At 45.5% G+C, this 23,924-nt stretch overlaps 1 protein-coding gene and 1 long non-coding RNA gene across 12 annotated transcripts in view; both read left to right on the top strand.

Annotated features, from left to right (window-relative positions):
• Positions 1-23,924, top strand: part of MAPKBP1 (mitogen-activated protein kinase binding protein 1) — a 96,681-nt gene that overhangs the window by 11,453 nt on the left and 61,304 nt on the right. For 10 of the 11 annotated variants that reach the window (XM_040557974.1, XM_040557983.1, XM_040557975.1 and 7 more), the window contains exon 3: positions 14,859-14,950. The exons of the other annotated variant lie outside the window; for it this stretch is intronic. In XM_040557974.1, coding sequence (XP_040413908.1) covers positions 14,859-14,950 — 92 coding nt within the window. The remainder of the gene's footprint in view (positions 1-14,858; positions 14,951-23,924) is intronic. 11 annotated transcript variants of the gene reach the window in all.
• LOC121070600 lies at positions 2,335-5,839 on the top strand. The gene is made up of 2 exons (XR_005820152.1): positions 2,335-3,557; positions 5,332-5,839. It is a non-coding gene; the product is annotated as an uncharacterized LOC121070600 (long non-coding RNA).

Consider the following 23,924-nt stretch of genomic DNA (forward strand, 5'->3'; position numbering starts at 1 on the left):
TACTTCTGCCTGGAAATAAGCCACAGAGCTATATATAAAATGTATTTGAACTGTGGCAGTAATGTTGTTGGTATAAATAGGAGAAAGGGGTAGCACCAGGGCTTCCCTTCCCTAGAGCTGGCTCGAGAGGAGTTCCCTTTGCTGCATCTCAGCTGAAGAAAATGGGGAAGGAGGCTGAAAGCAACAAGAAAATGTCACGGGGCTAGGCTTCAGGGAAGAGCATGAAGCATGAGAAACTTGGGTCTGGAGCACTGGGCTCCTCCTTGGTGGCTGCCCAGCTCTTCTCTCTTGTGGTGGGTTGCATGTCAGAAATCCCTTAGGCTTTGGTGTGTGGTGACCTGATCCCTCAGGGCCACAGGGTTGTTCTGTGACAGTCTCTTGCGTTCTTGTGACTCCAAAACTGGTGCTGAGTTTTCTTTAACTCTTTCTGGCAGACATTTCCCTTCTCTTGCTGTTGGAGAACTGGTCTGGGCACATGTAGGGCTTCTGTTTGCCCCGGTCATTGTGTTGTGTGACATGTTGTAGGGGACAGCGTGTTGAAGTGATGCCACTTTCACAGGTGCACCAGGATGCTGCTGTCGTCTTTTGAACCTTGTGAAGTGTGCTTGGGACTTTTCCCAGGCAGCACTTGTAAGCGAAACAACTTCTGCACTTTCGAAGTACTTGCCTGGTCCTTTGTACAAAATCGGTTGGTGGAAGTCTTTGCTCCATCAGCGGGGCTGCCTGTGCCGCTATCTGCGGTGTTTTCTGTCAGTAATAGATTTTTATCTCACCCAAAAGAAATGTAGGAAGTGACCTCTATAGAAATAGCAGAAAGTGCTGATAAGCCCTGAGCAGCGGGTTTTAGTCTTTGCTCATGGCTGGTGTTAATTCCATCTTTAAAGTGTAAGTGCTTGTTTGTCTTTGGCTAATTTGTAAACTGATCCTTCCATAATGCTGTCTTTTAAGTGCTTTATTGTAGATATCAAGCCTGTGATGGTCTAAGGAGATGAGAGAAGCAAGGTTTGCAGCTAGAAGTAAAGTTCTTAAAACAACTGATACAGAAGAAGAGAAGCAAGATTGTGGACGTGGGTATGATTTCAGGGTGTAGTGCTCTGCAAACAACTCTCTACATTCAGTCCATTCTGCTGTGCTGCAAAGTTTTGTTTTGTTTTTTAAAGTCAGAATCACCAGTTGCATTCTTACAACTCTGAGGGACGCTCAGACCCCGTTTCATCCTACCCCTCTTTTCTGCCCAGTGATGGGAGCTGCAGCCTGGCTTCGCAGAGGGGCTCAGCTCCTGAGCAGAGGGGAGAGCCAAGACCCTGTCCAGCTGTAGCCTGCTACCTCGTTGCAGTGCACCCAGCAAGGAATGGGGAAAAGCTGCACAGAAACTTTATAGCTCTTTTTTTTTTCTTCCTTTTTTTTTTTTTTTCCCTGCAGGACATGAGCCTTCAGTTTGAGCAAGGTTAACGTAGACAGAGTGGCTCACTACAAATGATAATCAAGGGGGATGTTCTGACTATAAACATTACTTTGCTGTTGGGTCTTTTTGCCTGTCCTTCAAGTGCTCATCTGCTTCTTATTACCCTTAGACAAACATACTTAGGGCCTGTAGTTCAGGTATTTCTGAGCTACATGTGTCACTCAACATTATTTCTTGCAAAAGACAAACACTGCTAAATGCTTCCAAGTAGGTAAATGCATCTAAAACTTCTGAGTGGAAAATCATGAATCGGGAGCATTGACCCTTTGCTAAGACAGGAGTTCAATGAGCTCTTTTTTCATGTTCTGCTTTTTATGGCAGAAAATTTTGCTAAGAACTAAACATATAAAAACAGAAGTACTCTGTGCAGCATTTGAGAAACAGGAGTTGGTTGTGTGCCTAGATCTGTGGCTTTCTGAATTTCTAGACAAGGACGGTAAAGAAATGGTGGTATTTTTAATGGTTTGTTTTCTTGAAGTATGGCAGGAGCTAGGTGGCAACACAAACAAAGCGGGTTTTAAGCCTGTGGATAAAAGTTGCTTCCTCTGAGTGTCGTTTCACTTCCTCGGTTCTCACATTTAATAACTCTGCCAGCTACACATGCTCATAAGCATCAAGTATAGGATAAAGGAGACCTGCTTTGCCAATGTTATTTCTCATGTTTCTGGGTTTTCTGCACTGAGATGGCAGCGTGCTCCCTTTTTTCTGTTTGTTCGGTCACCTTTAACCCCTCAGACAAGTGAGCTTGTGTTGGACTGCTGTGCCTCTCATTTACAGGCTTGGTTTCATTCAGGAAAGGAAACTGACCAGGCACTTGGGGAAAATCACAGGCAGAAGTGATTTGAGGGCAGAGTATGTAGAAAAGGCAAAGTGTACCGAACAAACGATTTAATGTGTTTGTTTAGGATTGCTTTCTAGTTATCTTTATAACTTCTGGTCTCTCTGCGCATGAGGGAGAGCGAGGATAGGATGGTGTTTCTTGCTGCTAAATTGCAGGGGAAGTTATTCAGACCTTTTGGGTGTTGGGTCTAGTCCATAAAATCTGCAACAAATTTTATTCTTTGGGAAAGACAAACCCAAGTTCTGCGTCTGAGATAGGTGTGACTCAGTGATGGTTGCCTCTCCTGTAGCACCAGCTTGCGTCTTTGAAGCGGAAAGCTGGCCCTGTGGTGGTGCTCTGAGGGAAATTGGTACGGTGGGAACCTGACGCTTCACCAATAGGGTGTTCCTCTGCAGCTCTGCCTGAGCAGCTCCCCATAGCGGTCGGGTCCTGGGCTCGAAAATCGTATTTCCTAATGCATGTGAAATGCGTGCGGAACCAAGTGGGCCCAGCAGTGAAACAAAGTTCCTGACGTGTCTCCTGCCAATTTTTACGTCTGTCATCTCTCTTACTTGCTTGTTCTTGGGGTATTTCTCCAAAGGCCTTCGGAGGCAGGTTGGTTCTTCAGTGTTGGGGCAGGTGAGACCTGAGGGAGCATGTGGGGGTTTGCAGGAGATATCCGTGAGGTGGTTGAGCAGCAGCTGCAGTAACGGGGTCGCTGTGTGACTGACTGCTGGAGACCTTTCCAGCTGTGCTGGCAGGGGAGGCGGTGGCAACAGGGTTGTTGAGGAAGCGATGGAAATCCGTGCTCGTGCTGTTCTCTTCAGTTTGTTTTCTCAGTCTTCAGCATGTGTTCATACATATTGCTTCTCCTGGAGGACGTTGTCTCCTTTCTGGCTGGCAGGAGAAATCTCTTGGGTGCTCAGTAGGCATGTTGACTGACAGATGCAAAGAGCTCCTTAATTCTGGGGTGCACAAAGGGCAGCTGATGATAAAGGCCCTTGTGTAAGAGGCTTATTCCTCAGGGCAGAGAGAGGGCAGGGAGTGGAGGAAGGGATTGCAGAGAACTGGGCAGCGAGCGGTGGTGGGGGGAGCTTGGGTGGCTGCAGCTGTATATCCCAATTGGTCTGGGGGAAAATAATCTCTTATGTTCCTTCGATTCAGTTTTAAGCATTCATTAAAATTCTTGTCCCCAGCCTCAAGCAGGAGTGAGATACGGTAGTGGTACAGCATGGTCCAAGCAGTCCATAGCTGCTGGAATTTGGGAGGGAGGTAAGGTTTTTCTCAGCTCTGCCACTTGTTTGTTACATGACCATTATCAAGACATTTCACCTCAGACTGTGTGTGTTTTTCCATCCAGCCCTCTTATATCTGTTTATAGATTGCAAGCTGTGTGAGAGTACATGTTGCTACCTGCTGTGAGCATAGGAGGCCTTTGTGTTCACTGGGACTTGTTGCAAGAAATGTACAACAAACAATAAATACTCCAGAAAATCTTTAGGGAAAGAATGAATACTCATCTCCTTACCACCTGCCTCCTTCCTTGGGGATGCTGTCTGTATGATAAATGCCGTGTACTCCTGTTGTATTTATTCCAACCTTAGCATCTTTTAAATTACATTATTTTTTTTAGTATAATTTAAATCAGCTTACAACAAAACCATTTTCTAATCTCCTGAGCATGTAAGTATTTACTTTCCCCCTTAGAGTCTCCGCAGTCTTAGGGAGATGTGTGTGGGAGGACAAGGTGTCTGGTCCTGCAGTCATTCAGGTGCTGCTGGCAGGAGCTTTCAGGTGCGGTGAGAGGCGAGCTCTATGACCTCGTGTGGAGGACACGGATATCTGCTCTGGGCAAGGTATTGGGGCATAAAAAGGTCAGGCTTTTGTGTACAGAGAATCTCTTTAAGTCTTTCCCGGGGACTTAAGTGCTGCTTAAAGCTGTCTACTTCTCTGGAAGACCTGCGAAGTCGCCTTTGTGCCAATGAGGGCTGGGTGGATACAGACCAGGTTCAGAGTACCAAGTCAGAAATGACAGTGGGTGACTTTTTAGACAGAACTCCTGTGTAAATCAGTGGTGAGGGACAAAAATAAATTGATTTAGCATGGGGTGTTATGAGTGAGTAAAGAAATCACAAATTATGAGTGTTACTTCAGGGAAGCTGATTAAAATGCTTTCCTTCACCCTATTTAGTTCTCTCTTGTAAGTTCCTACTCTTGCGGGAGCGAGCTCCACCACCAAGTCTCCCCCCCCCACCCCTACAGCCCTGGATAAACAGTACACTGATCCATTTATACCAAAAGTAAGTGCCAGTGAGAAGAAATGAAGGAAGTCAGGGACAGGAATCTCAGCATGGTACATTTTCTTAAATAGCTTTCCTGCTTTGGTTTCACTCGGCAGGGTTAACTGTGAGGAAGGCTTCCTGAGCCCTCCCTTTCAGTGTATCTGTCCCGTGTCCATGTTTAGTTTGAACGTATGTGTTGTTTATAGAGTTCAGCAGGAGGTGATTTAGGACTGAGCTCCGCACCACGACGGTATCAGCATTAGAAACGCTATGTTATGGCCCGTGTGTTTAGCTTCTCTGGAGTCGGGAGGTATGCGAAGCTGCTGCAGTTTCCTTGGAGCGGGTGCCCGTACCCGCAGCGAGGCCACAGGCTTTGAACTCCTGGCTGCTTGTGTTTAGGAGCAGCTCAGCTCGGGGCTGGGGCTGCGGGGAGGGACTTTGGCAGGGCCGTAGCAGGAGGACTCCTGCCAGCTCTTGCCCACATCCCTGTTTGGTTCTTTCCCTCATTCTGGTGCCTAGCTTCTCGTGAGTGCTAAAGCCTGTGCGAAACGGAGGGGAAAATGACTGTGGAGAGAGCCTTTCCTATCTGGGAAGTGATGATTAACGATGATAAACGGTGACCCTTACGCTTGGAGAACCGTTTGTTCCTGCTTGATTTCAAACCCTTATATGAGTAACTGAAACGTTGCCCAAGGGAGCTGTATTTAAACTTTTTTTTTTCAACTTCTTCCCCTCACTGAAGCACTTTCTTTGCCTATATTCAGGCCCTGCGCGTGGATTTGGAGGAGACCAATATATAACACTGCCACACAGTCAGAAGTGCCTTCCTTTGATCTCCACTGCTGGGACAAACTAGGGAAGCACTGCAAGCCCTTGCTTGTACTTAATCCTCTTACAGATATTTCTCCACGCTGGGGAAGGTGAATTGGTTCCTTTTTCTACTATGAAGGAAAAATCACCGGACAAATCGCCTATGTGGGAGGGCAAAATTACCCCCTACCTAAAGTATGATATTTTATGTGCTCCCTTTGCTGTATGAAGAAGTAATGCACATTTGCAAATTGGAAAAAAATCTGTTCCTTGTAAAGAAGTGATCCTGTACAAGTCCAGGTCCCGAGAACTTGAGGAATGGCTTCTTTGAAGCCTGCCCACACAGGACGCATCTCTCTGTTTCCCATAGGACTTGCCTACCCGTGGAGCTGGCCAGATTGACTCCATGTGCAGACATTTAGTCTGGAATAAATCAGGATTGACTCTTTATGTACCAGCAAACCTGTAGCCTGTTTGATGTTGCTTTCTCTTTTTTAAAACATACATTCTTCATACAGTTTTCCATTGCATCAGCAAAAAGAATTCCCCACACCAAAGTCCAAATAGCGTCATCACAACTTTGACGAAGGTGGGCGATTTGCACACACTCCACACCTTACCCCTTCACCACATTTGTATCTCTGAAGCCTGGATATTCTGAAGGTTTTGTGAATTGTCAGGAAAGTCTGAGTTGGCTTTTATGGTGAGGATGGTGTCTGAATGGGAGAAGAAGTTGCCGCTTTGCCGTGTCTCTAGCCAGGGTTGGTAAGGTTACATGTGCCTTTCCTCATCCCTGCAATATTTTGAAATAAATGGGACTTTGTTATGGGCATGGCAATAGGAAGGCAAAACTGAGGGATCAAGCTAGTGTTAAGTAAAGAAACAGAAGACAATTATTTAATGATAACTAGATCTTGCTGCAGAAACTGGTAGAAAACTAACCATGTGTGTATCCTCTTTTGCAGGACACAGGGGTGCTTGCACGTGTGTTGCTGTCTGTTCTGAGCTCCCTTGCTATGGCTGCTGGTGGAGGTGCTTTTAACAGTGTTCCACCCACTTCCCCAGGGCTATGCAACAGCATTTATGGCCTCCCCAGGACTGCCTTACTCCAGGTGCACGAAGAAGGCGGCAGAGTGCAGATTCAGCACGTAGCCCCCGACAGCTGGGGCTGACGGGTCAGGAATGCAGTCCTGACAGCTGGAATTGGGCTGAAAGCAGCCAGCACAGTGGGGAGGCCAGGAGGGGAGAGCAGGCAAGAGAGTGTGCGGAGAGATGGACAAATGCACGCACACTGTGTGCAGGCACGTGTAGAAAGACAGCCCGCAGGGACCCTGGGTTGCTCACATTCCCTTTCTTCCACCTCCGTCACCATTTTGTTCCCTGTTCTCTCAACTGGATCATTTCTAACAAATGTGCGTGCACGCCCCTGCACAACCGTTGTAGTGCCACCAGGCAGAGCCATTGGAACCGAGGCTCAGCATCTCTGTGAGAAACCCACCCCTTCTCACCTCCACTTTTATGCAGGTTCACCCATGTAATACTTCATGTAACTCAGTGATTCAAAACCTTCTGGCAAGTCAGCTTCTACCCTTGCCACTCTTATGCCAAGGTGCATCAGTCATAATTTGTGTTGTGGAAGATCATTCCCTGTTGTCCTCAAAGTGATTGTTTGGGAAATCAAAATTTCCTAGAAATGGCAACTGCTTGTTATAGGCGATGATGTTCTGGTCTTTTATTTTTCTTAAATTAAAATACGAGAACTTGTTCAGTGGTCAGATGTAGCTCTGAATCCTTTCACCCTATGGATGCTGCTTCAAGGTGCTTCCAGCGTATGCTCGATTTGAAGTGTAGCAACAGGTCACAGTGGCGGATTACATGAAATCTGTCTGATGGTCTTGCAATAGTTCCTAGAAGGTCATTTAGGCAATGGTATGAGCCTGCAGTAGTGGCCATGAGCAAGGCTTGTGAGACTTAATGCAAGAGACGTGGAGACTGGTCTGCCAAGGCAGAGGCGTCCGGAATTTGTTGTGTGTTGGAGCTTGTCTTACTGCTGTTGCTTTTGCAGGTGGAATATTTTCAATCTCCAGGCTTGCCAAGACAGTACTTTTTGCTAGCACTGGATGCCGAGGGACAGAAGGCTCAGGTTGGAGAGGACAGAAAAGCCTTTTTTTTTTTTAAAAAAAATTATTTTAAAAAAGAATGAGCGTATTCTATGCGCATAGACAGAAGTGGGAGGGGGCGCTTGGGTAGGTGAGGGAGAGAAACCAACTGTGGAGCTGGATGGTTTTATTGTTTGTGCGTTCTTGTAAGTAAAACATCCCCTGCAGTTAATTCCATCCACCTATCTTCAACCCTCCCTCTGCCAGACCAAAAACAAAAACCCCAACTCCCAAAAAAAAAACCAAACAGGCAGAGGAACCTGGGCCAAAGCCAGACCTTTGCATGTCAAGCTCAAGTGCAAAACGAATATTTCACAGCTGTGGTATAAAGCCCTGAAACGAAGGCTTTACAGTGGAAATGCTGACAGCCCCTTAAGTAGAACAGTATACTGTAATTAGCGTTCTGCGTTTAATGTGCCAAACGAGGCACAGCAGAGCTAAATGTAAAACTTCAAGCCTTTGTTTTTCTGCAGCAGTAACAGGAGATCAGACAGCGTGTTCAGACAGTAGATTAGAGCCTACGACGTGTGTGCTGGTCCCTGGAGGTTAAACGTGCTTTTTTGTGGTGGGGCTCAGGGGCTGCAGGGAGATGTACAAACAGGGCCAGCTGTGAGATTTGGCACTCTGTATCAAATTTCACTTATGTAAGAAATAGCTATTTCTTAAGTGCTGACGCTGACAATGTACAGCTACAATGCATTTTCACGTATCGGGTGCCAGAGTGCATTGATAAAGCTTTGCTGTGTTGCAGCAGGGAAAATACGCTGGGGGCTGTGCGGCAGTGCTGAAAATGTTGGGAGCAGAACCTAGGGAGCTGGGCGTGAAAACCACCATGCTGTTGTGAAACTTGGGCCTGATTTTGGAGCTCTCTGTGTTAGTGTATTGCCAGGGCTGAAGAATACCAGGGTCTCAAGCCTAGCCATAAAAGTGTTCTAGAGGAAAAGAACAGGTGATTACGTAGCCACTCCTCAGACAAGGTGGTAACTGATTACCTGGTGGCTGCTGTGATGTGCTAGGGAAGGCTTTCCAGAGTAACCCTCATGGGTTACGTACCTCTGGGATTTCTGTCTGCCACTTTCTCAGGAACCGTGCTCTTGCACATACATTATTAATATGGCCACGCTCAGTTGGGAGAGGGATGAGGGCAGGCAGATGATGCAGTGGATGAGAGAGGAACTCTGATGGATGTTGTCTTTTTGTGCTGACTCAGTGCTATTAGTTAATTAAATGGATTCAAATGTTAACTGTTATGCACAGGCCCATGGGAGGCCTTCTGAAATAGGGCTTGTCTGCATGTGGACGTTTATTGAAGGAGCCATTCTGGAGTGGAATGGAATAATTGTGTCACAAGAACTCTCTTTGAAGATGTTCTTCTTCATGAATAAATGCTCACGAAGGCATGGATGGGAAGGGGGGAGTTGAAACCAAACGCTTGATTCAAGGATCGATTTCTCTTTCTGTAAAGGAGCAGAGAAGAGAATGGGGGTTACATTTCCAAGTGCAAAGCATCTGGAGTTCTTACCCACGACTTTGTGGAGCTGGATGACCTCTGGGCTATTGCCTGTAAGTGGTCTTAGATATCAAAAAGGTAGATCAAGTGTTAGGCATTAAAGGGAGAAAAGAACAGAGAACAAAATGGGAGACGGTATTGATCTACTCTGTAAACACTTGGTGTGCTCACAGTTGAAAGCTGTATGTAGTCTTGGTGTTTCCTCTTCTGACTTAGGAAGGATATAGTGGACTTGAAAAGAGTCTCAAAGAAGGGTATCGGAGCTGACCAAAGATAATGAAGTGGCATTCAGGAGAACCAATGAGTAAGTCAAGACTCTTCTTCTTGGAAGAGACAGCATCAGACTGACCCTTGGAAGAGACAGCATCAGACTGACCTAAAGATGGTAGATGCACAGTTCACTCTCTCTTTCAGTACAAGAACTAGGTGGCATCAAATAACATTCATAGGAGTTGGGTTTAGCACAGGCAATAGGAGACAGTGGTTCTTGCAGCACGTAACAGGCTGGTGAAGTTCCTTGCCAAATGATGGTGTGAATACTAAGCTTTTAAAGACACAGTGGGATGACTTCATGATAGAGAACTCTAAAATTATTCTCAGTTTTTAACTCAGTTTTTATTTCAATAAAGTGGGAGATTGACAGGAGGTGTGAGAGACTCAAATTTCCTTTCTCTGCTCGTCATTTTTCTCCATGCATTTGTTTATAATACTGTTCTTTCTAACTTTTTTACTTATGGCTGAAAATGGAAACAGGAACCAGTGTCTGATCCAAGATGGCCAACCCATGAAGTCCTGAGCAGGAGTGCCTGCTTGCAGGACATGGTTTTCCCAAGCTGTAGCCTCCTGCCTAATGCTGTAGGCATTTGGGCATGTGGGCAGCCCTGTACAGTACCACCATTTTTTCTCTCCTCGGTGGCCTTTTTGTGCACCCGAGGGTTGCATATATCCTCTCAAAGAAGCTTTGTTTCTTTATTTCCATGCTTAAATAAATTGTGTATGTAGAGAATGGTGAGGTTTTGGGCCCAGAAGAGGGTGTGTATAGTAGTAGAAGGCAGGGAAGCAAAGCGATCAAATGAGAAAATTGTACTTTGCTATCAGCATATGAGTATGGGAAAGAAGGACTGAAATACTACTGAATTCCTGCTCAGTCTTTTGCTTCTGGCCTGGCCAGAGTGTTGGGGTAATGGCATCACTTAGCCTACAGGTGAAAACCTGGGAGGGATGCTTGGTGTTAAAAATGGTTTTCTCTTGAAAAGTTTCTTTTCATACCTTTCTTTAAGGTGAAGCTAGACTGCAGAACTGTGCTGGTGGGCAAGCAGGCGTGGAGGAGTAGTGGCAGGCTGGCAGCAGGAGCAAAACCGTGTCACTGCAGAGAGAGAGCTTGTGAGCTCTAGATCGGGCAGGCGGTACTCTCGCTGTGACTGGATTGCCCTCTGTGGCATCCATTTGCCTGGAAATGATTACTGTGCTAGATGGGTGTGTTTCACAGAGCGAGTTAAGAGGCCTGCTACCGCTCTCTAGAAACGTCTGGGTGTTCAGGCCGCGGTGTCTGCCTCCCATGTGCCTTGTGTGGCTTTGCATGTGGATGGTCCCAAAGGGGTGCGAACTATGGGAAAGAGGAGAGTGTGTGCAGGGAGGGGGAGAGCGGGACGGGGAGCACTGAGCTGATCCTTAAAGGATTTCTGTGTTGTCCTTGTAACATGTGGAAACAATTGCTTGTGGTTAGTCTTTCAAGTTCCCCAAAACAGCAGGAAGAGCTCAAACAAGTAAGAAACTCAGGCTCTGAGAGCTGGGAGCAGCTGCTCAAGTGTCTTGTTTCCTGAAAAGACAAGCAAAACTGGCAGGGGCTAATTTAGACCAGCCTTTTTGAAAGGATTATCTGTACCTCAGCAGGAAGGCAGAGGTGGCATGGCTCTGCCACAGGTGTGTGTGGGCTTCCACTCGTACTCTGAGGGACCATGTCTGAGGGGAACAACGGCTGCTCTCAGATGTGCCCTGAGATCCAGCGGGGATTGCACTGCCGCAAGGCTTCTCCTCCTCTAGCGGGAAGCCTGGCTGTATTGAATACCTTCTGGTAGCTGCAGATTGGGAGTCTGCTCTACCAGGTAGAGGGGCTGTAGGAGCTCTGATGGTCTTTGGATCTTAACTGGAAGGAACAGATTAAGTGATCTGGTTAGGCAGTAAAATTTCTTTGCCCATTTATGCAACTCTGAGCACCTAAATTTAGATTTATCTGTGAAATGGATGAACGTCAGGTTTTGCAAGACAGGTGTTTGCTCCACACCTGAAGTTCTGTTTTCTATTCTTGGTGACTAAGAGTGTGTATTGAGCCTCCAAATTTGAAAAAGTTGACCTTAAAGAAATAGAGACGAGGTGGTCAATAAGTAGATGATTTCAATGCAAAGTGAACTCCGGAAGCACATTGTGTGTGGTTCAGTTCAATAACACTTGCAAATCACTTAGAGAACTGTGAAAGTGCCAAATACTATTAATAGAGGCCTCAGGATGAAGTAACAAATGTGGATAGCCAGCCACCTTTCTGGGCCTTTAATTTAGGGGCACAAAATTACAGGTTTCGTCTTGCAATTGTTTCCTGGCTTGGGCGAGGGCGGTGAGGTGGCCCACTTATTAGATGGGATGACCTGAGCAAGCAGGGACACGTGACGGTTGTGGGCAGCAAATTGGCCCAATGTGGGAGCTATTGGTAACAAACACACCCGTTTCCCCCGTCTGCAGTGGGACCCTCCAGTCCTGTGGTTAGCTCAGATCACACTTGGAAAGAGGTCAGGGAATTTCTTTCTGCCTGGGACATGCTGAAGAACCACCTGGGTGACTTACAGGAATGGCAGTGGCTGTGTGGGATTGGGAGACTGTGCTTCCTACGTGACGAAGTGAGTTCCTACCTCATTTTGCCATAACTTCATGAGTGAGTTAATGTCAGACCTGTATCGACAAATTTACCCTTTGCTGACAAATCTTAATTTGAGATTTGGAAGTAATGTTGGTGTACCCCTGTCCTAATTAACTGTACTAATTACTTCTTTGTTTTGGCTGGCAAGTCAGGAGGAATCCAGTTTACACTGCATTGTTACCTAGTTCTTTTTTTCTCCCTGAATTTTTATTTATTCTTCTGTCAAGCTTTGTGACACGTGACTAACTCTTTCCCTTATGTCAACTAGTCTGGAGGCTGATCATGGAGATAAAGCTGTGGTGCCTTGTGGACAGAGAGGTGGGAGCAGAGCTCACAAGTTTCATAAGAACCACTTTTAAATGTGTTCATCCTACTCTTAGAGGCAAGTTGTTTTTAATACTTAAGGATTATTGCTACACGTGCTGAGGTGTTGTAAGAGCATCCATTGATTAGGCACACAGGGTTGCCTTTCAGACTGCTTGCTTGGCTTGCTGGAGAGGCAATTGCTGTGTAAGTGCTGGTGCGAGGGAAATGCCAGCAAGGGAAGGGGTTGTTGGGACGAGTGAGGGAGGAAGGAACTGTCCCCTCCCTTGGGAGCGGGAAGCTGTGAGATCAGCTCAGCTGCAGCATAAGGTGGCACTGGGGGTGTTGAATGTGTGTCCTGGCAGAGGAAAAATAAACCTGTTGGAGAAAGTAGGTTGCTGAACTGCTGCTGAGTGCTATTAGCTGCATAGCCAAGGTCAGGTAGCGCCTTTTAGGACAGTTGCAGTTACAGCCAGGCTGAGCTAAAGCCTGCGCTGAGTAGTGTGAGCACAGCATTGCTAAATTTGCTGTTTGCTGACAGCATCAAGTAATTAGTGCCTTATCTAGATTGGAGCGCTTGAATGGCACGTATCTCTTCTGCTTCCTCCTTCACTGTCAAGTATGCAGTTTCTGTGGGAATTTAAACATCTCGTAGTGTGATGGGTTGGGAACCGACAGTATGAGCTGGAATCTCAGCAAATTCTGCCTTCTGTGCTCTTAGGAAGCTACTTGAACAATAAATGTGTTGAAGTATTGAAACAAACCTGGAAGAGTAGACAGCCTTCTAGCCTCCCTTGCTCCTTCCCCCCCAGCCCCCCCCCACTTTTTAAGGAACATTAAACTGAAACAAAACCATTACCTTGCTTTACTGGTAAATTTGTAAATGCATTTTTAATTGTATGTTCTAATGCTAAGCAAAAATCCAGTGGAATTTCATAGAAGCCGTGGTTCCAGAGATGCTCATTTTGTGAGGAAAGGAGGCAATTTGGTGTTTTTTCACACTATCTGAAAGTATCTGGGGTATGTCATTACTAAAAAGGAAAAAAAGACTGAGTTGCTCCAGAGAGCAGGACATGAAATATTGCACTTTCTGTGTCACTGGTTTGAAGCCAGCCCAAATTGGAAGTCATTGAAGCACAGATAGCTTGTTTTAAGTGAGCTGGTGGCGCCTCGGCCCTGCTTTACCTGTTGAAGCAGGGTGGCTCCATGTGGGGTTGCTTTTGTCACCTTCTCCAGTAACCTGAGCCATAAGCTCAGTGAGAACTCGTTTCTTCACCCTACAGCCGAACTCTTCAGGGCTGGTAAGCTGCATTGATAGGGCAGTGTGGGGAAGCCTGCCTTGCCCCTACCTCTTTTGCTCCATGTTGGTATAAATGCAAGATGCTGGTCTTCAGGGCAGCCATTAATGATTGTAGTAATTATTACAATAGGGACTTCTTATGCCGCGTCCATGCCTTAAGGCCTTAACCAAATATAACTTAGATGATGATAATTAAAAACAGAAGGCTGTGACCCAGTAAAATCCATGAATTTGGCAGGGACAGCAGTTCTGAGGAGGAATGTATGCATAAAATATATAATAAATAAAATCAAGCTGTGCAAATGTAAAGGAAAAAGAATACTTTTGTGTCTGTCAGAACAATCCCAAGGCTGAAAATTGCTTTTTGCTCAGAGGCTGGGTCCTTTCATGTCACAGACCAGACTTTGTGCAGTGTAATCTCGCTGCAGCCTTTTGCTTTGGGAGAGTGCTGAATTCTAATGCTTCCTCTGCCAGAGTGCGCTCCCTGAAATGTCTTATTCCTCCCTGTCCCCCCCCCAGCTTTTGTTTTTGGCTTCTTGCCGCAGAGGCCTTACTCTGAATTTCTGTCTTCCAAGTAGCTCTTCCCAGTTGCATTTCATTTCTTCTCTTGAAATAGTTGGGATTTTTGCCTGGGGGGAAAGCAAGCATTTTGGATTGCTGTCTCTTGAGTGGGCCATTGTTATATGGGCTTGTGAACCCGATAATGTGAGCTAGTCTGTCTCTTGAGATTCCTGGGGAGGGATGTGTTTGTCCAATGGATTTGGTTTCTAGTTCAAGCACTGTGGGAAAAAATGACTCTTCAGCTCCTAGGAATATGGACTGGGACCACACTGAACCACCTACCACTGGATGGAGGAGATTAAAGAGTGCGGCAACCTGGAAAAGATTTCCAGGAAGATAACTGGGGAGAAAGTGGTTTGCTGCTCGTGCTGGGAGGATGGGAATTGCAGGGCAGTGAATGTGCACCACAGCTTCTCACTCTGTACTAATTGCTGCGTGCAGTCCTCTGCAATATTTGGCAATGTTCTGGCGCAGACACAATAATCGGTGGATCAATAACTCCTTCTCTGTACCCCAGCAGTATTTTACTGTGCCTATGTTGAAGATAGAGGAGGGTTAAACACTTGTTCTGTGCCTGGGTGCTTGTCAGTGAATTTATAGGTGCTCTGAATTTCTGGGAGCTATGATTCTTCTCAGTGCCATTATAAAGTGCCACACCATCAGCGTCCGCTTATGAGTCCATTTGAAGTGCACTCATATCTCACGATATTTCTTGTTTTCTTTTTTGCATGCACTAGGTGACCTTGGAGAAGGTGTTGGGGATAACTGTGTCGGGAGGCAGAGGATTAGCCTGCGACCCCAGAACTGGCCTCGTTGCTTATCCAGCAGGGTGAGTCACAAACCACATTCTTCAAAGCTAAGATTAACCAGGACTGATAAATCAGCATAAATATCCAGGGTGTTTCCAGTATGGCCTTCGATGGGGAGACTATTTACCATTCTTTAGTCTCTTAACACAGGAGAATGATGAGCATCAGCACTGCTAGTGTAATTAGCAAGGGAGAAGGACTGCATTTTACCTGATGAGTTTTAATGGTATCCCATTTATGGAATCCCTTTCCCACCTCTTGCTCTAAGCTAGGTATTAACTACATTGTGGGCTTTTTAACTATGCTCTGTAGTATGCTGACCTTGCACATAACTCAGTGGGATGCTCAAGCCAGTGAGTACCTAATGGAGCAGGTGATGATTTCAGTGAATTGACAAAAGCCTTCTTGTACACGCCTTACGATTCATAACTTGCTGTGTTTCTCATCCAAATGTGGAGAAAGATCTCATGCTGACAGCCCCTTGCATGGGGGTTCTCTGGAGTGCAACCCTTCTATCAACCGTGGTCCAAGTGCAAGTAGAGATACCTAGATGGAGACACTGGTGGACAGCAAAAGAGACGCCTAGAGTGAGATAGCTGAAGGCTGGGGAGGTAGCTTTGTTAGTTGCATGTTTAGCAAAATCGGAGACATCCCGGGCCAGATCCTGATCTTGCTGAAGGTGGAGCCTATGCAGAGAGTGTATGCCCATGGAGGAGCAGAGCATGTCAGAGTTGCTGGTCTGCGGAATGGGATTCATCTGAAAGAAGGCAGCACCTGAAAAATTGTAAAAGCACTGTGAGAGAGGCAGGTTGATGTCTCAGAGTACCCTCTTTTTCAAAAAGCAAGGGAGAGAAAAAATATTTTCAGTACAATATTTGCCCCGCCGGTGGAGGCACAACTACTGAGATGGGAGGTGACTATGACTGAGGTGGGAAGATATAATACTGCAGTGGAAATAGATTGGGTAGACAAAAGAGCGACCTTTCAGGAAAAGTCTTCACTGCCCGATGTGGTGTCGTGGAGATGTTCCTGCTGGCACTAAACTGGATTGCTGGAGCTTGTCTCTTTCTTTGAGCTAGTTTATTCTGCTGGTCAGCAAGCTACAGGAGAAGAGAGAGGGTGGTATGGCCACTGCCAAATGGCATTGCATAGGCATACTCTTAAATATGAAAGCTGGAATTAGAAGAAGGGAACTCCACAAGAATTATGGATGATGTTTTCAATCACCCAAGAAAGAGGCTAGCTACGCTTGAGGATTCTGTATATCTTGCTGAAATAAGAGGTGGGGGTTGATAAAACTGGCTAGAAATTTGCACCCTTCCTGGCCAGTATCCTAGTTCACAGAATCGTTGTGGTTGGAAGTGACCTCTTGAGATCATCTCAGCCAAGCCCCTGCTCAAGGAGGGTCACCTAGAGCAGCTTGTCCAGCACCGTGTCCAGGCAGCTCCTGAATATCTCCTCAGATGAAGGCACCATAACCTCTCCGGGCAGGTTGTTTCTAGTGTTGGTTACTTACACAGTGGGCTCTTTTTTTCTTTTCTTGTTTTCAAATAGAATTTAATGTATTTTCGCTTCTGCCTATTGTCTCTTGTTCCCTCCACGGGCACTATTGAGGAATGTCTGGCTCCCTCTTCTTCAATCAATCTCATCTGATGCTTTTACGCATTGAGCCTTATTCTTCAGGCTGAACAGTCACCTCTTATATAAAAAATGCTCCAATCCCACAGTTATCCTTGTGGCTCTATACTGGACTTTTTCCAACAAGTCTGGATTTTTTCTATATGGGAGGGCCCAGAACTGGACACACACCCCAGATATGGACTCGGCAGTGTGGAGTAGAGGGGAAGGATCTCCTCCCTCGATCTGCTGGCAATGCTTTTCCTAGCGCAGCCCAGAAGGCTGTTTGTTGGCCTTCTTTGTCACAAGGGTGCATTGCTGTCTCATGATCAGCTTGTTGTTCCCCAGGACCCCAAAGTTCTCTTCTTCAGAGCTGCCTTACACCCAGTCAGCCTCCAGCATGTACTGGTGCCTGGGGTTATTCCTTCTTAGGTGCAGGACTTGGCGTTTCCTTTTGTTGAGCTTCATAAGGTTCCTATTGGCCCAATTCTCCAGCCTGTCCAGGTTGCTTGGAATGACAGCACAGCCTTTTGGTGTCAGCCACTCCTCCTGATTTTGTATCAGCTGTGAACTTGCTGAGGGTGCACTCTGCCCTGTCCTCCAGGTCATTAATAAGGAGATGAAACAGTAACAGCCCCAGGAGCAACTCCTGGGGTATACCTCTAGGGATTTGCCGCGACTGGACTTGGTGCTGCTGATCACAACCCTCTGGGCCTGGACATTCATCCAGTTTTCAGTCCACCTCACTGTGTACTTACCTAGCCTGTACTTTGTCAGCTCGTCTTTAATAACATTATGAAAGACAGTGTAAAAGGCCTTATTAAAGTTCAGGTAAACAATGTCCACTACTCCCCACTCACATGCCAAGTTAGTCACCTCACTGTAGAAGGTTATCACGTTGGTTAAGCATGCATGATTTTCCCTTCATAAATCCATATTAACTACTCTTTATCATGTTCTTGTCCTTCATGTGGTTGTAAATGGTTTCCAAGATTAGTTGTCCCATCACCTTCAAAGAGACTGAGGCAAGGCTGACCTGCCTGTAGTTTCTGACATCTTACTTCTTGTGCTTCTTGAAGATGGGAATGAAATTGGCCTTCTTCCAGTATATTCAGAAACCTCTCCCAGTTTCCATGACCTTTCAAAGACAATTGAGAGTGGCCTTGCAATGCCATCAACCAATGGTCCTAACTGTGAATAGGCCAGTTTGATTGTTATGCCAAAGCCTTTCAAGAACCAAAGATGGTGAGACAGGTGCAGTCTTGGCGCTCGGTAAGATTCATCTGGTCAAAGGAACCTCTAAGCTGGGGTGACTACAGACTGTCCTGCCTGCCCTGTTCTCTTCTGCCCAGTGCATGCACTCCTTTGTCAGGAGCCCTTGGGAGCAAGGTTTCTGTTCCTTGTTAACACTCATTAGCTATGATGAGGGGAGCCATGTCAGCATTTGAGCTGTATCAATGGTAAAGCCAAAGAGCTTCCAAAGGACCCTCACATGGACTTCTGAAGGTAAATGCAGCTGAACAAACCACAGTTTGATTGCATTCTCCTAGTTTTTCTGCAGTATATTGAGATGGATTTCATTAGTTGAGTCTTACGAGGCCATTTTTTTTCTTCTCCTCTTACCATGGTGTGTGTGTGTGAGGTTCTTTTTTCTTAAAGCATTTTATATAGTTAAACTAAAGACAGTTTGAGTTCTGCATGTGTGCTTGACAGCATCCTTTATGCTTGAACTCTTCAGAGACATGCAGATATATTCCGTTGTGTTGCCTCTTCCTCTGAACCTTTTCTGACACTGAATATATTCACACTTGATAATGAAAAGGAGACAGAGAGAGAAGAAAGCAAATGCGGTAAAATGAGATGTTTTGGACTCTTGGATAGCTGAAGATAGATGAGTTTTATTAACAGTGATCTCTTATGAGCTGGTGCATGCCAAACACGAATGTAATCAAGCTTGAGGACACCTGGGGATTCTTCTGGATAATTAAAAGGCTATGTGATTCCTTAGGGCTTTACAGAGGGATTCTTGTTCACACTTGTTGGTGGTAGCATCTCTTGGCCTGGGCAGGAAACCTATGGAATATGCCAGATATTTTGTAAGAATTTGGTGGCTTTTATGACTTGCTGCTTTTGTGCCACAGCTAGCCTGTTTTGTGATCTCAATGTGATTTGCTACAGTCAAGACAATCTCCTTTCGCTAATTTAACCTAGAAGTCAACGTGAGAGAGGTATGGCTGCACACCTTACAAGCTGATGCAGGTTCAGTTTGTTAAATTTTCTCCCTTTCCATTCTTATTTCTAGTGAATTCATCTCACCTGGGTGATTTGCAGGAATCCTGGCATTACTAGCTCATTGGCTTTATTTATTTTAGTTCCTATTTGCTTGAATTTACTGGACACTGAAACTTCTTACATGAGGCTGATTTTGCAGACTGAGTAGGGTTCATGACCTGTCCGTGCAACTTGGTCATCGTTAGCTGTGCTCCAGGTGCTCCAGTGATTTCCTCAGCCCTCTGTTCATCTACTGAGGTTTTGTAATCCTGACATGCAGAAGCTTTGCTCCTCCAATCTGTCGTACCCCCAAAAGGTGAATTTACGTAACATCTCTCTATTTTCCTAAGAACTCTTTCAACATGCCTAGGTTCATTTGGCTGAGATCAAAACAGTTGCCACAGGCATCCTGACTTATCCAAACCAGGCATATAAATGCTTGTTTGAATGAGGACTTGTGTACTACAAGCTTTGGTGTTCTTTGAACAGAATCTTACTCTGGTCTCTGGTTTGTCTAAAGTAATTTTTTTTAAAAATACAATGCTTTTCTGGATTTTCTCTTTCCTGGAGTTTTTGAATCTCCTGAAAGTGGCAGTTCCCAATGCAACCTGAGCTCATTCCAGCTCCACACTGGTGCCAAAGAGCTGAATGTAACATTATTATTTTCTTTCCTTCTCGCTGGCTTTTGAACCTTTTATCCTTTCTCTTCTTTGACCCTAATGAGGCTTTCACTCCTCCAGTGGCAGCTTTGCTGCTCTGGTATTGTTTTAGTGTGATGCTTGTGTTATAGGAAGCTTTTTTTCTTCATGCCTGCCAGAAAGGCTAAAGGCACAGAGTGCTCCAGATATTTTAGGACACCACTTTCATATAAGGCTGTTGTCTTGGGAGACAAGACAACATACAAGAGAAAATTACCTCCTCCCCTCCCCTAAGGTCTTACATCTGCTGCCCATGCTTGCCTGTTCTTATGCTGACAAGTATAATAAACCCAAAGTTGCCTAATTTGATCTCTGGTAGGGTTATGCAGCGAGTGACAAAGTCGGCTTGGTGGGAAGAGTGAGGGGGACAGAAATGTGTTGAATATTTTTATTTCTTGTTGCAGGCCTGGTGCACTGTACATTTTTTTTCCCCAGTTTGTTTTCCACTTCACTTTTTCTCTGTCTTTATTTCATTTTGGTTTATTTATTCTTTCTTTCTTTTTTTTTCCCCCCACAGTAGCTAGTTGAGGTTCTGTTTCCTAGAAACAAGAATGGAAACAAAGCTTAGAAAATCCTCTGAGGTTACTGATGACTAGCATTAAAAAGGGGGGAAGAAAAAACAAACCTTTTGAAAGGGGAAAATATCCATCCATTTAAATTCCATACCAGCTATTTAAATAGCTTGAGTCAGCTTATCTATTTTTTGGGGGTGTGTTTGTTGTTTTTTGAGCCTTGTAGGCTGGTGTGGCTGGTTTATTTTGCTTCTCTTTATTCCTCTTTCCTTGGCTCGCAGTTGGTCATGGCAGCTGGTTGAGAACCTTGTCCTCATGTGGGATACCTGCTGGGGAGAACAGCCCGTGCTTTTTCCTCTGTAGGAGCAGGAAAGTAGTGCTTTGTGCTGTTCAGCGTACAGTGTCTTTCAAACACTCTCATGTTCTGGCCAGCTTAGGCCTCTCTCTAGCTCTGCTCATCAATTCCCAGCTATTCTGATAGAAATCTTTTTTTTTTTTTCACGTTGGTCTTCCTGATGGGGAAATCTGTATTTGATACAGAGTGCATGTAATGAGTTAATGGTCTTCAACCTTCATCTCTGCCATGGCTCTTTACAAGCTACAACTCTAAAGCCACATGCAAGTTCAATACAGTCACTCCTCTCTGAGACAGTGAACTGAGTTTCTTTGGGTTATTCTCAGAATCGACTGTTGCCAGTACAGATGCAGCCCCTGGCTAGCTCTGTGCATGTGCAGTACATTTTCTGAACATGGGAGTTGGACACCCCCATGTTCTGTAACCATTTCCTAACGATTTACCCTCGTTTGCAAATGGGAAGAGGGGGCAATAAAAGAAGGAGCTAAATGATCAAACTTAAGATGAAGATACTAAGTCTCTTCTCCTGCTGCTATTTGCCACGACATCTTGTCTAAGAGCTAGACTTCTTGCTTCAGCTTTATTGCCTTGAGTATTTTTGAGATAGGACAACTAATACCCAGACCTGAGTACTGGTACGATGTGTTCACAATCAGAAAGCTGCATGGCTGAGTCAAATTTTGTTTTACTGCTACTGTTCCATGCATGTTGGACACCAGGGCAGCAACCCATGTGTCAACTCTGTACCACCTCCTGGGCCAACCCATGCCACAGCAGCATCAAGCCACCATCTCTTGTTCTCATTTCACTTTGTTTCCCTCTGCTCCACCCCTCATCCCTGGTGGATTCGCAGTACCGAGTGGAAGCCTGTCGAACTCTGTCAGCCCTCCTGAGTCATAACACTCCTGCTCCCGGTCCACAGATCCAAGGAGGTGAATGCCAGGTCCTGCACCAGCAGGGCAGTGACAATGGTCTGTGTCACAGCAAAGTGAGGAAGGGGAGGAGCACAGCAGGAAATGAGTGAATCGGTTTTAATCCATCCAGGAGTCTGCTTAGCATGTGTGGAGCTGTCATGTAATTGAGTGGTAAATCCCATTGGAAGCTGATGAGTGAGGACTTTATTTATTTATTTTCCAGAAGTGGTTGTTGGTTTGCTCCCAAATACCTCTTTCCAATTCTGGTAGACAAACTGTAAAGCTAAGTGGTTTCCAGATATCCACACGTGGAGCCTCTTGGAATGTCTTACTCATCATTTTCCATCATTATATAGATAATTTATTATGTTGTGCAGTAATCAGTTTAGAAGAATTTTCCTTTACCTTAAGCTGCATAAAACCCACAATGAAAGAGTAACGTTAAAGATAGACATTGCGTAACGTTACAAGGCATGATGAAGATCCTGCCTTGCTCTCTTTCTTTTCTCTGGAAAGTGGAAGCGTTTTGACACCTTGTGTACTGGAATGAATTGTGAGGGGCAGATCTAGTAGAGGACTGCTGGTGACCAAGGCGAAATTCTGGTTTGAATTGGGATCTTTTAAAGACTTACGAACATCGTGGCCAGGTTAGAATTGGTGGCTACATGGAACAATGAAATCCTAAGGTGACAAGCATTCCTGCCTTTCTTGAGAGCGTATTTTTTCTTAACTAACAGATCACTTTGCTTGGATGCTTCAATAGTAGTGGGCTGTAGAAAGCTAGAGGTGCACAGAAGGAATCTGCTTCTTTATGGACCCTTTGTACCTCTTCATACGTGTGCAGTTTGTGCAAAGCTCTGCAGCTTTGTGCAGGTACAGCTCTTCACTCATTTTTCCCTAGTGTAAATGGTAATGTCATTGAACCCTATATCCCGTGTGCAGCTTGGGGTAGGTACAGGGACACTAAGATACTTGAACTGCTGGATGGCCAGTAGATAAATGCAGTTCTGCTGGTGTTGGCTTCTTCAATTTTACTTCACTCAGACTTTTGAAGAATTTCTGAGCTGCCGTTGTATGTTCACTTCTAAAGGAGGATCCTGCAGTATTGTAAAAATTATAGAAACCTACCCTAAAACAAGCAGAAGTCTGTGGTTCAAGGCAGATTTCATCTGCTTTTGCCACACGAGAGGCAGCTTATTTTGTCCTTTTTAAAATGGTACAGTCATCTTCCAAGGGTTAGACCTTTTTCCTCCTCCCCGTTTCCCAGGAATCTGGGCTGTTGTTAATGCACTTCTTCTGTGAGGATACTGTGGTTGCACATGCCATCTGGGGAGACTTTCCAGCTGGCACAGTTGTGCTTGTGGACCCAGAGAGGAAGATAAGAAAATCTCCTTTGTTTAGATTGTTAAAAATAACTTGAACTGAAGAGCTGTGACTGCAGCTGGGTTTGAGTTGGGCCTTTACAACCAAACAACATAATTTTTTTCTGTGCCAAAAGTGAATACCATGAAGTTTCAGTGTCCTGAAAGCATCCAAAAAGTGGGCAAACCCCTCCCTCCCTCCTTCCCTTCCCCAGTAATAGCAGATCCTTCAGAGTGACGAAACAGGAATACGGTTTACCTCTTAAATCTCTCTATCATAATTATCCCTTGGAGGGAAAGGGTATTTCTCCAAAGTACCATACACCAGTCTAGCCTTCCAGTTACCACAAGCTGGATCGCTATTCTGTCACGTGCACCAAAAAGCCAGCTGTTAGAGCCTCAGGACAAACAGAGCTGAAATGTGACACTGTCCCAGTTACTATTCGAGGCTCTGGCAGCAGTAGTTCTGGTATGGCATCCTCCCTCAAGCTGCCAGGTACCAACATGCCTGCTTATCCCTGTCCTTGCACAGAAGCCACGTGCTACAAATCTTTTCTTCCGAAGTGTTCCCTTTGCATATCAACTCTGCTCCCGTCCTGTCGGGGTGAGCCTGTGCTTATCTGTGTTTACATGCTTCCTCCTTTCTGCCAGGCACCAGCAAGGGCTTGCAGCGTGCAGCTGTGCTCAGCGCAGCACACATCCGTGCTGCTTACATTCCTATGTGGCTGCAGGAACCCCTGAAGTGCTGAGAGAGCAGCAATCTGCCCTTCTTCTTGCAGTGCTTTCAGTGGGAGGAACCTCCCTGCTGACTGGTGATACCCATGCTCACTAGGCTCAGGGACTCAATAGCTGAAGTCTGGTGACTCTTCGTAGCTGAGGTTTCACCAACCACGCACAAACAATCCAAACCAAAACCCTAAAATCCCTAATAGGAGACCTTCACTGAACTGTTAGGGTTGCCAGATAGTTTTTGATGTTTAGACTAAATATAGATTTTATTTTTGAGAGAAGGGTCCTGCTGTAATGGAACTCCTTGGGGTATGTTTCTCATTCGTTCACCAGCAATTCTCTGGGGAGGGAGTGAATGAGCAGGAGCAGCTACATTTTCCCCAAATAAATTGTCTGTGAACACTTCCTTGCCCCTGGTAGGCAACCCTGCTTTGAGCTGAGCCGGTAACTCTTAATTCTTTCTACTCCTCCTCCCTGCCTTGAAAATTAGAGGTTGGGGGCAGGCTTGCACTTTTTTCTAAAAATAAAAGTAACTTT

This window comes from Cygnus olor, chromosome 5 (assembly GCF_009769625.2).
Source record: "Cygnus olor isolate bCygOlo1 chromosome 5, bCygOlo1.pri.v2, whole genome shotgun sequence".
Taxonomy (NCBI): Eukaryota; Metazoa; Chordata; class Aves; order Anseriformes; family Anatidae; genus Cygnus; species Cygnus olor.